General features: G+C 35.4%; 1 protein-coding gene across 3 annotated transcripts in view; it reads left to right on the top strand.

The window, feature by feature from the left end:
- CSMD3 (CUB and Sushi multiple domains 3) overlaps positions 1–17,133 on the top strand; it is a 697,991-nt gene that overhangs the window by 639,104 nt on the left and 41,754 nt on the right. For all 3 annotated transcript variants that reach the window (XM_086465685.1, XM_086465684.1, XM_086465682.1), the window contains 4 exons: positions 402–575; positions 4,564–4,749; positions 9,894–10,067; positions 16,088–16,270. In XM_086465685.1, coding sequence (XP_086321811.1) covers positions 402–575; positions 4,564–4,749; positions 9,894–10,067; positions 16,088–16,270 — 717 coding nt within the window. The remainder of the gene's footprint in view (positions 1–401; positions 576–4,563; positions 4,750–9,893; positions 10,068–16,087; positions 16,271–17,133) is intronic.

The raw sequence follows: 17,133 nt of genomic DNA, 5'->3' as shown, positions 1-17,133 counted from the left end.
ATATTTGTAAGAAATAATACCTGAGGAACTAAGGCACTGAAATATTTCCTTTCAATTTCAGGCTATATGTAATGAAAATCAAGCATTTGCTTTTTTCCTGATTCTTCAGAAAAGTTTTTTACATTTGCTTTGATTGGTGCATGGCAAACTCTATTCAGTTTTTTAAAAATATTTAAATATGTGCTTGAACATTTACTAAATTATGTCTTAGTTCTTATTCAGTTCTTAGTTCTTATTCTGTTCAGAGAAATGTGAATCTTTCATGGAAAGTACTCAGTATCTTATAATATCAAAACTTACAAATACTATTATATAATCATTATCTATTTTGACATAAATCATGAAAAGTGGCAACAGTATGCTCTCTTTGGTTTTTGTTTCTTTGCTTTCTGCTATGCTAGCTGTTAGCTGTGGTCACCCTGGAAGTCCTATTTATGGAAGAACAAGTGGAAACGGTTTCAACTTCAATGATGTTGTGACATTCTCGTGTAATACTGGCTATGTTATGCAAGGACCAACCAAGGCACAGTGTCAGGCTAATAGGCAGTGGAGCCACCCACCTCCAATATGCAAAGGTAAGAATGCAAGCATTTACAGATTTCAAACTTAGTTGGAAAATTAAGGTTGAAAAATAAACTGAAGGTAAGGGGACGCTGTCAAGACAAAATGATGCCTATTTTACTAACAGGCACCAAATTATTGAAGATGATGTTTCATGATTCTGGTTTTTCAGTTAGATCTGTTCTACATTCAGGTTGCCAGGATAACTGTTGCAGAGAAACATTTTTATGTGTCGGTAGTTTGTATGGATTTTTTAAAAATGGTTTCTACAAGTTCCTTAGCAAAATTATGCAGACTTAATTAGGAGCTTAAAATTATAATGTTCTCTGCATTTTTAGCCAACATAGTTCAATAGGTGCATAAGAAAACATACTTTTATTTTCCTTTTACATTTCCATTGACCTGACTGCTTATCTTGACTTTTTTTTTTTTTTTCCTAATTTGTTAGTATAATCCATTTGATTTGTTCTCAACACTTCTGGATACTATATTTAAATTGCTTTCACTGAAAAAAAAAAAAATCATTAAATTAGTTCTATTTGAGTTTCCATATGTACTCTTAGAAAGGTTTTAGCACCATTGTCCTTTTTAAGTCTGTTATGTATTTTTCCAATGTTTTAATTGTTCTCATTTAGAAAAATGTACTTTTTGCTGTAACCTGCTTGCACATATGCAGAAATTGTATCGATTGTTTTTCAGCATCTTCCCAGCAGCTTCTATGGACTTTCATCTGTATTCAGCCTAAGTCATGTTAGGTGTTTATAGTAATTTTATTTACTGTTTTTTCCTTCCAATAGGTGTTCTTCACTTTCCTTTGATCACTTTGCCTTAAGTGATACTGACAAATAGTTTACAGAAATAAAATTTCCAAGGACCTTTTTGTTGATGAGACGTTATTATTTTTTAAATTACAATACTAAACATGTACTGTGTATTAAGGATACCAAATTAATCTAATTTTCAGTCCAGTTACTATAAATCACCTCAATGTTCTGGTATTGCAGATTAATGTGCCAAACTGTCTGATATGTTATTGGCCTGTAGGGATCAGTAAACAAGTTGATCAGGTTATTCTTTGAAATTTTACACAGTCATGAAATCTTCTATTGGTTTTAGAACAGACTTTAAGAATAAAAAGAACCAACTTTGTGTAGAACTATACTAGTGGTGTCTGTAATGTTCAGTGAAATCAATTCTAATTAATATGATTTTGTTCTATTTGCATTGAAGTCAAATTTAAAAAAAAAGATGTTACCTTCCATATTTGTAAACTGCCTAAAGTGCAATATTGTAGATAAAGATGCACTCCTTTGTGAAGGTTGAATTTGCAGTCGTCATATAAATTCAGCAGTGCATTTGCTGTTATATTGTCTACAACTTTGCTAAATAGCTAATTTCCTAGACAACTATAATAATACTGAAAATCTATTGAAATGGTAAAAGCTCCTTGTATTTTCTTTCGAGTGTTCACTATGCCAGATTTATTAATAAGTATGTACTTTAATTAAAAATATTTAATAACATGAAGATGAATACACAATTGTTATAAAATGCTTGTCTACAACAATGAAAATGGATAGAGATACAGTTAAAATTTTCCTCCAGGAAAACAAAACCAACACATTTTTAACAGTGTTCATTAATTGAACTAAAAAATTGATCTATCATTTAATGTTAAAAAAGACAAATCCAACCATAAAGTTATCTCTGTCCTTGAAAAATCTTTGTATTCTAGTTTTGTGGGACCAATATTTGAGAACTGCTAGAAGAAGCACACAAGCAGACTCCAGCATTTAGGATTATGGTGCGTTGACCCTTGCTGAATGCCAGGTGCCCGCCAAAGCTGCTCTATCACTCCTCCCTCCTCAGCTGGATGGTGGGAGAAAATATAATGAAAGGCTTATGGGTTGAGATAATGACAGGGTGATCGCTCAGCAATTACTGTCATGGGCAGAACAAACTTAACTTGGGGAAAAATGTAATTTATTACCAATCAACTCAGAGAGGAGTAATGCGAAATAAAACCAAATCTTAAAACACCTTCCCCCTACCCATTCCTTCTTCCTGGGCTCAACTTTATTCCCAATTTATCTACCTCCTCCTCCCTTGAGCAGCACAGGGGAACAGGGAGCGGGGGTTATGGTCAGTTCATCACAGGTTGTTTTCTGCCTCTCCATCCTCCTCAGGGGGAGGACTCCTCCCAATCTTCCCCTGCTTCAACATGGGGTCCCTTTCACAGGAGACAGTCCTCCAGAACTTCTCCAGCATGAGTCCTTCCCATGGGCTGCAGTTCTTCATGAACTGCTTCAGCGTGGGTCTCCTCCGTGGGATGCAGTCCTTCAGGAACTGACTGCTCCAGTGTGGGTCCTCCATGGGATCACAAGTCCTGCCAGCAAACCTGCTCCAGTGTGGGCTTCTCTCTGCCCATGTGTCCTCAGGTCCTGCCAGCAGCCTGCTCTGGTGCAGGCTTCCCATGGAGTCACAACCTCCTTCAAACATCCACCCACTCCGGTGTGGGGTCCTCTATGGAGTGTAGGCAGATATCTGCTCCACTGCCCATGGGCTGCAGGGGCAGAGCCTGCCTCACCATGGTCTTCACCATGGGCTGCAGGGAAATCTCTGCTCTGGCACCTGGAGCACCTCCTCCTTCTTCACTGACCTTGGTGTCTGCGAAATTGTTTCTCTCGTGTATTCTCACTTCTCTCTCTGGCTGCAGTTGCTGCTGCACAACAGCTTTTTTTTCCCTTTCTTAAACACATTGTTACAGAGACGCTACCACTGTTGCCATTTGGCTTGGCCTTGGCCAGTGGCAGGTCTGTCTTGGAGCTGGCTGCCGTTGGCTGTATTGGACATAGGGGAAGCTTTTAGCAGCTTCTCACAGAAGCTACCCCTGTAACCCCCCTGCTACCAAAACCTTGCCAAGCAAATCCATTATAAAGATAGTGACTAGAGAGAAGTAGGTGAGCCATAAAATAACTACATTGAGTAATGTAAGTAGGAAAAATGCTCTGAAATTTTATCTGGCAATTTTTTTTTTCTTTTTAAATTACAGAGCTTTTTAGCATATTTTGATACTTTTATATATACATCTATGCACATTCACATGCAGAGATATATATTTGCACAGATACATACATGTGTATGCATATAAACGTGCAATTGGTTATAAGGATATAGGGGTAGTAATTTTTACATGAACTATAGTTTACTCAAGTAACTTTGAGTAGGTGATGATGTGTTTATTTGACCAGGAGAATCTATTCTATGGAAACTGTTAAAAAAATCTCCATGACCTCCCTCAAATAAATATTATACTCCCCTCACCAGACAGCTGTAAGTTACAAAAAAAGAAAAAAAAAAAAACAAAACCAATCCTCAGTGATTTTCCAACATACAAATCCTAAAGTAGTTGAGGACTCAAAAAATCCATCAGTATTCTTAATCATCAAAGTATGCCCCTATTGTTAAAAGCATATACCCATTTGTTGGGATATTTCCCTGTTCTAGTAGAATCACCACAGTCTTACCTAACTGACCATGTGCCCTTTAGCTCAAAACATCTGCCTCAAAGGTGCTTCATTATCAAAATATTCGTATAGGAACATAAGTATATTTGCATGGCTGTGTGGGTTAGACCAAAGGCACATCTAGCCCCATAACCTGTTTCCAGCTGTGGGTAAAAGTTTATATCAAGGCAAGAGTATAAACTGAATATATTTGTATGTCCAGTCACTTTTAGTGGCAAAGTTTTACAACATTATCACACCCTATGATGAAACATTTCCTTTTATTTGTTCTGAGTTTGGCGTCTCCTGATTTTAGCATCATCTGGTTTCATATCATGTTCCTAATACAATATCATTATACATAAAATCAGGTTATATAAAATCAGGGTAGCAACACATTGCAAGTTTCTTATACAAAGGATAGGAGACAGTTAAAAGACCATTTTAGTAGACTGTATTTGTATGACACTCAAGTCTGTGCTCTTTTTCTTTTTAGTGGTCAATTGTTCTGATCCTGGAATTCCTGCAAATTCTATAAGAGAAAGTAAAATCGAACATGGAAATTTCACATACGGCACTGTGGTATTTTATGACTGTAATCCTGGATATTTTTTATTTGGCTCTTCAGTTTTAATTTGTCAACCAAATGGCCACTGGGACAAACCTTTACCTGAATGCATTAGTAAGTAGATAATGTGTATTCTTCTGCAAAGTGTGTGGACTGGAGTAGGTATTACTTTACACAACATTTCCATCAGTCTCATGACAGCAGTTAGAATAATCATATTTATATGCATTTGTGCATGTGCAGTAATGACAGAAGGTCTCAGTAGCAGCTGAAGTGGTGCAGTAATATTGTTATTGTGTTTAGCAAATAACATAGAAACCTTGGGAGATGCAATAACTGAAACAAACACCTCTGAATGCTTCAGCACAATGATCCCTGATAGCAGGGCTAGAAGTTCAAAACATATCCTTTGGATTTGCCAATATATGATCTCCATTGGCTACAAAGCTGTAATCACACCGAAACTTAATTATAGTACTCCATTATTGACTTATGTCACTGTAGTACTTTCTGGACTTCTCTTGGGACAACAGCAAGGTCAGACTATCTATGAAGAAGTAAGCAAATAGTAATGACACTGTAGAGCACCAAAAGCGTCCTCTGGATCATGTCCTGAGCTTCCCACACTATGAGATGTGTCTGAACATCATAGTCATATGCAAACTGTCCACTAAGGCAAGTGGATCAATACAAGGAGGTTATTTTTGTTCTGGCTTGTCATGAACAACTTTCTAATTATGATGTAGAAGTAGCCACAGATATTTCAAAGGTTTTTAATTGGCTGGGACAGCTGGTGTACTCACTTCTCTATAAGTCTATGAAAAAGTTTTTTTGTTTTTTGGTTTAGGATCAAAATTTGTCTAAGAAAGCCTGTTTGCCTTTTAATCTCTAGAAAATAAAGCTTTCATCCTAAATGTTCTTTATTCAAGAATAATGGACCAATATTTGTAATATTGTACATATTAGTTCTCGGTTTTACCTTTATTAGTCTTCTTTAATTGAGGGTTCTCCAGTTCTGCTATTCTCTTTCTAAAAATAAAAATAAATAAAAATTCTGAAACTTTATTTCTTATTACTGTTAAAACCTTTAGTTCTGGAAGTTGTCCCTTTCTTTGATGGGACAAGTAGTTTGATTGCAAGTCACAGTTAAGCTTATAACAAAGTGTCTAACAGTTTCACGTTAAATTTTAAGGTAACATTACCATTTCAGAAAGAAATGTTACTTAATAGTAACACATCTCCAAAGAGAAAGAAATTCTAGAGGTAAAGGTGCAAAGATTTCTTCTTTCTACTTTTGTATAGTTATTTCTCAGTCTTCTTTCAGAATTGTCAAAAGTAATTTAATAATGTAGATTTTACTGGTTTTTTTTTAAGCAGACCTTGGGGAGTAAGAGTGTTATATACACAATTGAAAGGGGATCCTTAGCTTTATTTTTGTCATTTGTATAGAGTAGTCAATGAATTCTGGCCTAGGCACTATCCATGACAGTCTGTAATCATAAAGCTTACCAAAATTTGTTCTGATGCAGCTCCTGAATAATTTTTATAAGAACCTTTCAGCTTCTGGAGCATTTTGCAAATTGTTTCCCTTTTGGACATATGCAGGGCAGCCATTTAGTAGTCTGCATATTTTTCCGTTATAAGAGCAATGGAAAAGAAGTGGAAAGCTTGCTGAATGTTTTCGTTTGTCCCAGCCTGGATTATTTTTTTTGACCTAGCTGGATTTCAGTGTCTCTCTAACAATATCTCAAAGAACATAGCTTTTTTTGAGATATTGCTAGAGTAATGGAGAAGAGACATGGTAACAAAGGAAAAGTTGTTCACCTGTAAAGTGACTTAATTCCTGTGAAATGTGTTTTAGCTAGAGTACTTCTAGCTACTATAAATCCTGTAAGAAACAGAGTTCAGCATTGGCTGGGATCATGAATCCCTTTCACTCTCCCTTTGAATTAAAGACTTTTAAGGAACTGTTGACAACTATACAGGTTAAAGAAACTTCAAGTGTACTTTTTAATTCAGTACCCAAGAATTCAGTATAACATTTGTAAATGCAATTGAACATTTGTAAATTTCATCAGGCTTTAAACTAATAATGCTGCAATTTTACTGATATGTCGTCACATTTGACCGGGAAAGGATGTGAATTTATACTTTTTTCTGTTTTTACAGAATGTTATATAATTTGACCTGATGTTTTTACATACTTTGAAGAAGCTCAATAATGTTATTATCTTTTAATTTTTTTCTCTTCCTTTATTATTTGTCTTTAAATCTGAATCAAACTTAATAAAAAATTAAATTTATGCAGCGATAAAAAGGTACTGTGCAGGTATGTGATGGAACAGGACTAGATCAGCTGGCAGATCTTTAAGGATGCTTTTCATAGACCGCAAAAGCTCTCGATCAGCAGATGTAAAAAATCCAGGAAAGGAAGGCAAGGGACTGGCACGGATAAGTCGAGACCTGCTGGTGAAACTGAAGGGCAAGAAGGAAATGTACAGGCAGCAGAAGCAGGGACAGGTATCCTGGGAAGAGTATAGGGATGCTGTCCAATTGTGTAAGGATGGGGTCAGGAAGGCCAAGGCATGGAAGGAGCTGTACTTGGCAAAGGACACAAATAATAATAAAAAGGGCTTCTGTAGGTATGTCAGCCAGAAATGGAAGGTCAAAGAAAGTGTACCCTCCAATGATGAGCACCACTGTGAAAGTGGTAACAATGGACAGGAAGAAGGCTGAGGTATTCAACAGCATTTTTGCCTCAGTCTTCACTGGCAGCCTCTCTTCCCACACTTCTTAAGTGGATGGACCACAAGACAGGAACGGGGGAAGCAAAGTCCTTCCCGTTGTAAAAGAAGATCAAGTTCGTGACCACCTGAGGAACCTGAACTTACATAAGTCTATGCTACCTGATGAGATGAATCCCAGAGTCCTGAGGGAACTGGCTGATGCAGCTGCCAGTACACTCTCCATGATATTTGAAAAGTCATGGCAGTCAGGTGAAGAACCTGCTGACTGGAAAAATGGAAACATTGCACCCATTTTTAAAAATGGTAGAAAGAAGGATCCTGGGAACTATCAACCTGGTAGGTCACCTCTGTGCCTGGGAAGATCATGGAACAGATCCTCCCAGAAGCTATGCTAAGGCACATGGAGGACAGGGAAGTGATTCGAGACAGCCAACATGGCTTCACCAGAGGCCAGTCCTGCCTGACCAACCTAGTGGCCTTCTATGATGGCATGACTGCAACAGTGGACAAGGGAAGAGCTACAGATGTCATCTATCTGGACTTCTGTAAGGCCTTTGACACTGTCCCCCACAACATTCTTCTCTCTAAGTTGGAGAGATATAGGTTCGGTGGGTGGACTGTTCAGTGGATGAGGAACTGGTTGGATGGTCAGATCCAGAGGACAGTGGTCGATGGCTCCACATCCAGGTGGAGATCGGTGACAATGGGTGTCCCTCAGGGGTCCATACTGGGACCAGTGCTGTTTAATATTTTCATCAATGACATAGACAGTGGGATTGAGTACATGCTCAGCAAGTTTGCCAACGACACCAAGCTGTGAGGTGCAGTTGACAAGCTGGAGGGAAGGGAGGCCGTCCAGAGGAACCTTGATGAGCTTTAGAGGTGGGCCCGTGCAAACCTCATGAAGTTCAGCAAGGCCAAGTGCAAGGTCCTGCATCTGGGTCGGGGCAATCTCAAGCACAGATACAGGCTGTGCAATGAGTGAATTGAGAGCAGTCCTGTGGAGAAGGACTTGGGGGTGTTGGCGGTTGAAAAACTGAATATGAGCCAGTAGTGTACATTCACAGCCCAGAAAGCCAACTGCATCCTGGGCTGTATCAGAAGAAGTGGTTTATGAATTTTGACTGTGCATTTCCTGAACTTGATATGTTTAGCTTGCTTTTAAATTAACTCCTTGCTCTGAATTCTTAAAAGGTTTCTCTATATTATTTTCATGTGAGGGGATTCTTTTGTAAATTTTTGATATGTGCTCTTAATCTTAAAAAGTCAGACTTGCTATTTATTTTCAATAAACAATTTTGTTTCCATTACATACATTGTCCATGTAGATAATATTTTCCGTAACGATGCATAAGACCTTTGACATTTTACTTTGGTCTTATGGAGTAGCTAGATTTCTCTTCATCAAGCCAAGGTAGCTTCATTATTACTTGATACAACTTTCCAGTAGACAGGAGGCTGCTGAAATTATTTCAGTGGTGTTATCCTGATTTTTAGATCAGGTTTCTGACATTTAGTCTGTTTTTTTAATCCCTAAAAATATACTGCTTTTGATCATTTATAACAAGAGCCACTTATCTTGATTTTCTGTATAAGAGACAAATAATGGACAAAAGATATCATGCTAAATTTTCCCATTTTCTTTCCCGAGTTTATGTACTTCATGACATTTGAGCCAGTCAGCAAAATCATGTGTGTATAAGCTAACTGTTGGATGCCCTTATGTGCTATCTGTAAGTGGAAATCACAGAAATGTCAAGATTAAGAGTACTGAAAATTAATCACAGTATGGAAATAACTAGAAATTATTGATCAAAATGTATTCAGTAAACAACTGATAGGGATTTTATCCATGACCATTTCTAAGATTGAGATCCTACAGAAATTACCTCTAGTCTCTGTGCAATTGACATCAATGGATGATGCCTAGGAATACTTTAAAAATATATATAAAAATATTTTATTTATGCAATAAAATATTTTAAGTAGTGCAGTAAAATATTTTAATTAACCAAGGTCATGAATATGAAATCAGTATATTAACATTAACATTCATGGCAAAATCTAGCAAAAATTATCTTTATAAACCAAATAGACTTCATGACCAATGACTTGGAACCAGTGGATGACAGATGAAGGTCTGCATATTCTCTGCATCAGCAGTGACTTTCACAGATACTGCCTTTCTGTATTTTTTTCTCTGAAAAGTACATGCATGAGTGTATGTTTGTGTGTATGTGTTCGTGCCATAAAAATCAACTTAGTGAATGAGTGTCTTTGGATATTAATTATCTAGATCTAAAATATCTTTTTGACATCTCCAAACATTTGTTTCGCAGCTTTTGGTCTGTCACATATTTTGCATTTCTAATTACAAACCCTAAACCACCCAAACCCTAAAAAGGTCATCCTTTTCACAAAGTTTATGTGTGGAGTTATAAAAATGATAACTACAAACTGTTTGATCAGTGATAATAACCTTTTTTTATCTCCAATAATTATGCATTGTAGTGATTGACTGTGGCCATCCTGGCGTTCCTCCTAACGCAGTACTGTCTGGAGATAAATATACGTTTGGATCTACTGTTCATTACACCTGCACAGGCAGACGATCACTATTAGGGCAGTCATCTCGTACATGTCAGTTAAATGGACACTGGAGTGGATCTCTTCCTCATTGCTCAGGTAATATTTTTGAATTACTGAGTGTGTCCTGAACCTGTTTTGAATTTATTTTGAGCTTATCAGTCCATTTTAAAATCTGGAAAATCATGTGTAAAACTGAAGTACTATCTCAGTATAAGTAAAAAAACTAAAACCAAAATAAGTATCAACTATTAGCAAAAAAATAATTTGGGAGAAGTAGGCTTCTCAGTGACATTTAATATGAATAGGAAATTGCATATTCAACAGACTGTTACAAGAACCAGTTTGTTTTGAAAATATTTTCTATGAGACTTCTGGAAAGAGTATTAATTTCCACAGGGAAAACTTGCATCATTATCTCTTCAAGATGGTCAGTTAATTTTTTTTTCTTAGCTTGCAAAATGTCTACTGACTTGATGACACCTCAGGTATATCTGAATGGCATAATACATGGATCTTTATAATAAGGCCAGGTGCGCTCCACATAATTTCAAGATAGGATGCTTGGTTTTGAGACAACACCATCTAATCCTTGCAATAGGTTAGCCCTCACTGAAGTCAAGATATGTTTTCTGAACAACTTAATGCTTAGGAATGTTCTGTTTCACAACTTCAGTTTGATTTACTTTAACAGCAGTGATCAAGTGAAAAACAGGAATCCAAGTCACACACTAATTTGGGAAATGGCTAAATTTCTTATTGGCCATTTCTTATTTTGGAGTATGAAAAACCAGATTGCGATAGAGATTAGCCATGTTATTGGTTTTAATTCTCATTTAATTTTCAACTGGGGGAAGGTTCTTTCTTGTCATCCTCATGTTTCCATTATCTAGTTTAAAGAAATGAGTGGGGTATTGGACCTTATTCAGACCTGTGTAATTCAGAGTACTTAGATGTCTTCAAAGGCAGAAAATAGGAGGAAAACAAGTGACACATTCTTTTCTTGGGTTACAGCTATACCAAAACAAGAAGTGAAAAATAACTATGCAAATCTGACAGTACTGGTATATCAGTTTCATATTAAAATCCAAGTTTCTTTACAGCATTAGTAAATCATAGAATCATAGAATGATTTGGGTCAGAGAGGACATTTAAAAATCCTCTAGTGCAACCTCCCAGCCATGCGCAGGGACACCTTCCACTAGTATCACAGAATCATAGAATGTTTTGGGTTGGAAGGGACCTCCAAAATTTTTCTATTGCAACCATGTTGCAGTGAGCAGGGACATCTTCCACTAAGACCAGGTTGCTCAAAGCGCTGGTCATCCTAACCTTGAAAACTTCCAGGGGCATCCACAACTTCTCTGGGCAACCTGTTCAGTGTCTCACCATCCTCACAGTGAAGAACTTCTTATTAATATCTAATCCAAACCTACCCTCTTTCAGTTTAACGCCATTATCCTACAGGCCTTGTTAAAAAGTTTCTCTTCATCTTTCTTACATATTTTGTATATTGAAAGGCTGCAATCAGGTCTCCCTGGAGCCTTCCTTTCTCCGGGCTGAACAAGGCCCACTCTCTCAGCCTTTTTACATAGGAGAGGTGTTCCAACCCTCTGATCAAAGGTCCATGTCTGTCCTGTACTGGGGAACCCACTACTGGATACAGTACTCCAGGTGGAGTCTCACATATTCCAATCCTTTTTCTTTCTTTCTACCTTCATCTCTTCAGTGTTTTCAGGTATAAACTGATTATGTCAGCTACAGTTTCAGTATATGCATTTTTTTATGTGTCACAGCACAGAAATGTTTAAAAATTAGTAACAAATACTAAAATAGTGCTTCTTGGTTAGAATCTTGCACTAACTTCCAAAGGGCTGGAAGAATTTTTCAGTATCTGAACCTTCCGCTGCAAAATTTTAGGAAGTGGCTGCAGATAAGGGCAATCTAAATGTTATTATCTTGCTCTATGAGTCCCTTTTCTTTCAATAATGTACCATTAAAACCTAAAATGTGGCAGAAACTAGAAAATGTAATCATCTAATTTAATCCCTTAACTTTCTATCAGTAAAGTCAGAGGAAAATTTGCCACAATGGGAACAACAATCAAGTTCTTATAACCTGTGATGTTTAGAGCTATGCACGGGAAATCAAAGCTTAATGTAAAAAAATATTACTTAAAGATGATGATATATTTATGTGAATTGCAAATTCAAACTAGGTTAAGCAAATATGTTTTTACAGCTAGTATTAATACATATTTTTTCGGGGGGAAAAAATCTTCTTGAGATAAAATATGAGGCTATTTTTTGTAGACAAAAATATCAAGGAATACAAATAGGAAGACTGAAAATGTACATGAAAAAATCAAAGAGACTTTACTGAAAATAAGGCTATTGTATAATCATCCTCCTGTTAAATAAGCGTTCAGATATCTTGGGATAAGCATTCGTAAGTGAGGTAGATGAAAATCCTTTTTTTCTAATGTCCATTTTTGTACCCACAGATAGGCAATTCTAATCAGATCTAATGAATGTTTCTCAATACATGAAGAAACATTTCTTTGACACAGATTCAAAAGTTATACATAGCAAATCAAATTGTGACAGAATACAAACTGTTATTTTTTTAGATGTACTCTACCAAACTGTAATTCTAGTTTAGGACAACTTTGAAACTTTGTTTTTAAAGTGTATGTCTTAAATACTTTCTCATTTTAAAATAATTTATTTTATATCTAAAAATATGCAAAATCATTAGCTTTCATTATTAGTCTTGATAACTTGATGTCTTCATTTTTAATACATATTAAAACCTTAAACTTTGTATTTTTTGTTGATGATCTTAATAATAGACAACATAGAATGTTCAACTGACAAAAGATAGAGCATACCTGTCCTTTTCATATATGGAGAAGAATTTAAACAGAAAATGCTAGGTCAGCAAATGTAAGGTAACCAAATTTTGTCATCCCTAAGACAGTTTCCTTTTTGTCACATGACACTTTGTTTCCCATCCTAGAGCTAGAAGGAATTGTCATGTCACGTTGACATCTGTTGACATTCACAAATACTGTTTTCAGTCATCACATGCCTATCAGCTGGAGTCAGAAATTCACAGCAACTTAGAATTCCTCATAAGTGCAACGATGGTTGTGTACTTACTGAAGTGGTCTAAATACCCTCCTTTTCATCAAGATTACATGTCAGCTGAGAATGCTACACATGTGGGTGAAGGATGGCTCGTAACTGATTATGAAAATCACTTAGTTGAATCACTGTATGAGGTAATAAAAATATGTTCTGTCATGATATCATTGATGATATCATTGTCACTTCCTGATGTGATTAGTCATTTAGAAAAATTATTTCTGTAACTTTCAATCAAAAGAGCTGGTGGTTAACCTCCCTAACATTAAAAGAGTAATAATTCACAATAATAATTAGGCATTAGGGAAGAACATATGATTTCACTTACAGGAAGAATATGTAATTTACACTCGGCATAGAAAAAAGTCTATTTTCATTTTTCCATCATAAAATTATTTTAAGCGTAATGCCAAGTAACTTGCTGAAAACTGAGCTGTTATTGTAGAGACTTTACAAGTATAGAATGATTAATAGGCCTTGTCCCAAATTCTTCATAGTCTAAATAAATAATACTGGAAAATATAAGATCTGGATTGCCAAAATAACAACAACAACAACAAAAATATCTTGATCTAGGGTATATTTAAATTATTATAAGAATTTCTAACAGACTATTTCCAAAGTAGAGGGTTCTTAAGTCACCTAAGTAGCTTGAATATGAAGTATTTTGAAAGCTTATAGAGTGCTTTTATGTACTATAATTTGGAACTGTTTGCAATTTCTTTTTAAACAGAGCTGGCAGGCTGCTTTACTGATGTCTGTCACGTAATGAAATGGATAAACAGAGAAGACTAAACTTTTGAGTCTGTGATTTTGAACCTGTCACCTAACTCTCATATTTACTTGAGTTATTTTGTTATTTCTGAAATCATTAAAATATATAAGACCATGTACTTTTTGCACATAACATGCTATAAAAGTTCACAATGTAATAGGCATGACTACATTAGTTTGTTTGATTATTCTCAAATAAAAGGTGTCAGTTTAAGCTTGGTTAAGTTAAGCAATGATAAAATTTGCTCCTAAATTAGTGAGAGTAGTTCACAATTAGCCTACTTTATTAGCTGCTTCAGCAAGGGGTTGGATAAGTAGTATGAGCTGCCAGTTTTGTTGTCTTTTGCATTTCCAAGCAAAGTTTTGCCCTTTTCTTTGACTGTTGAGATGTGCCTTCAGACTGAGGCTCCATAGCTGCATTCTCTTTTCCCACAAACCTATAGGAGTTGTGCAGATCAGCTCCTGGGAGGTCCTTAGTTGTGTTGTTTTTCAGTGAGTTTCTGTGGAAGGAAGAAAGAATGGCCTCTATGAAAGGAAATAAAAAGTAGTAAGCGTGACTTATAAAACTGCGGGTTGGAACATGAACTGCCTTCATAAGTAACAAAAATATAGTCAGCTTCTTGGATGTATTGGACTAAACCAAATATTTGCTCATACACCATAATTCTCAAAGCAAGCTAGTTCTGCTCTTCTTCGTTTCACTATCATGTAGTTCTGTACATGCTTTTGTTAATAGAGAAATGTGTCCAACCAGTCACTCCAACAATATAGTTTACACACAGTGACAGCCAAGGCAAGGAAAGCTCTGTTTTATTCTGCACCTACAACTCCGGGGTCCTAACTTCCAGAGAACCCGAGATAGTGAGTTTGTCAGTTTTGGTCTATCTGGGTACTTGGAGCAGACAACTTCGTTTTACTACTTCTGTTTAAGAACTCTTATTACTGCTGTGTAAGAACCTCTCTTATTACTGCTGTTTAAGCTTAGATAAATACCAGAAAAGTATGACTATTCTACAGAATGCATTCTTTACATAATTTGTGCAATTTTTTTAATATGATTAGCTCTAATGTGAAGCTATAATATGACATTGTTCAGTAGTTGATTTAAAGCTTTCTAGATGATTCTTAAAATATTTCTTCCTTATTTATGTTAGTGTAACTAAGTACAAAATAATGCAGATACGCTTTCAAAAATATTATGATGTTTGAATTATTTTTTGCATAGAAGACAGTTCAGTTTATTTGCAAGTTGTCACAGAAAATCACAAGCTAAATATCTATAGATGAAAACCTGAACAGTGCAGCTTGAATAATTCTAGAATTCAATTCTTTTGTGTTGAAACTCAGTAATACAATACCTTCCTTTCTTATTATACGGAAAACTAGCTTAAAGAGATTTAAAAAGATAAAACAGCAGATCCTAAGTACTTATTAAAAGATTTAAGCAACAGACCTGCTGTGCAAATAGTGTTACCTAAAGTTCTCGCCATAGAAGTATAATCCTTAGAGGTATAATCTTAGATATTGTTGTTGTTGTTATTATTATTGGTATTACTATGTTGATTATATTAATGTTGATATACAACAGATAGTAGAAAACATTAATCTTCTATCTTAGAATTTGTTTAAACATTTCTAGCTGAGAGAGACTTTAGTTATCAGGTGGTCTTGAATTGAATTTTCAACATTTCTATAAATAGGGGAAATGCTTCATATCAGATGTACATAAAATTGTTGACTAAAGCTTTCATTCAATGGTAAAACTGTTATAACTCTAATGACATCATAAAACTAGGAAGCATTTTATGAGCACTTGTTATAGGCAAACAAGAAAATTGTCTTTATGATCAGGACTTTTGTTTTCCTCAGAATTCTTTATTTTAAATGAAAAATGACCAAGGGTTTAAGGCTTTATTTTTGTTTCCCTGTTCTTATTTGATGATTCTGTTACTAAAAGTTCAGCATGGTCTAAGTCGAATCTTGAGTTATTTATAATTTCTGTTCTGTACTTATATAAAATAAGTAAAAATAAATTATTTGACAGTCAAGTACTTTTGTAATTACAGGGACTTGTACCCACTTAGATATAAGGTTTTTACTTTAAAAAAAAAAATTAGAAATACATAGAAATACATATTTTAAATGCAGTATCATAATAATATTTTGTATTTATTCTAATCTTTTCACTCTAAATTCTAGGTGATACAGCTGGTTCTTGTGGTGATCCAGGTATCCCAGGTCATGGGTCTAGAGAAGAAAACAATTTTAAAATTAAAAGCACGGTACATTTCAGCTGTGATATTGGATATATCCTCCATGGCTCAGAAGAAAGGACATGTATGGCAAATGGAAGTTGGACAGGAAGACAACCTGAGTGCAAAGGTAAATCACAGGAGATCCGCTGTATTTTTAAACTTTCTTGTTAAAAATGCTAATCAGAAAACAGATTTTACATTGCCAGTTTTTTGAATGGTATACAGCTGATTTTGGACTGGCCATTACATTTTTTTGAGTAAGTAATTATATCTTAGCCATAGCTTGGCACCAGGTGACAAATTTGAAATCGGTTCCTGGCATCCATGAAACTGCATGTTTTCAAAGTTTTGAGGAAAAAAAAGAAGTATACTGAACCGCTTATTTCTTCTCAATCTTGTGTCAGCGTCAACTATATGTGTTATCCTGTATAAAAGACTAAACAGAAAAGGACACAGATAGGGCTTTTAAAACTAAATTTTTGCTGAAAATTTTTTTTCTCTTAAAACCCTCACCATTACCTGATCTTTAACTACAACCATTATACATATGAATTTCAGAGAAAAGAGCCGAGTTTTAGGAAAATATCAATGTCAGGATTCCATTTGATACATCTTTGACATAAATAATTGGCTTAAAAATTTTATTTGCTAACACTGTTGACATTATTATTATTTTTCAATAGAAAATGAAATGCTGAAACAACTTTATTTGGAAAAAATAATTCTAGAAATTTCAAGACACGTGTTATTATAAAAGAAAGCTTTTACAGGATATTTATGGAAAATCATTTATTACCTTAATTAACTTGATTCAAAAATAAGAAATAATTCCCAACAGACCCTTCTTCAAAGAAAAGCTTCCTGAAAAGCAGAAAATAATTTGAGAGCATGTACTTTTATTTTCCACTTTATTACTGCTGACTGTGTTATCTGTATGAAATAGTCATCTCATGTCAAAAACTTATTTCACAAGGTGGTCTTGTAATATCC

This window comes from Leptosomus discolor, chromosome 5, assembly GCF_034619465.1.
Source record: "Leptosomus discolor isolate bLepDis1 chromosome 5, bLepDis1.hap2, whole genome shotgun sequence".
Lineage (NCBI taxonomy): Eukaryota > Metazoa > Chordata > Aves > Leptosomiformes > Leptosomidae > Leptosomus > Leptosomus discolor.
This window is presented reverse-complemented; position numbering and strand designations above follow the sequence as displayed.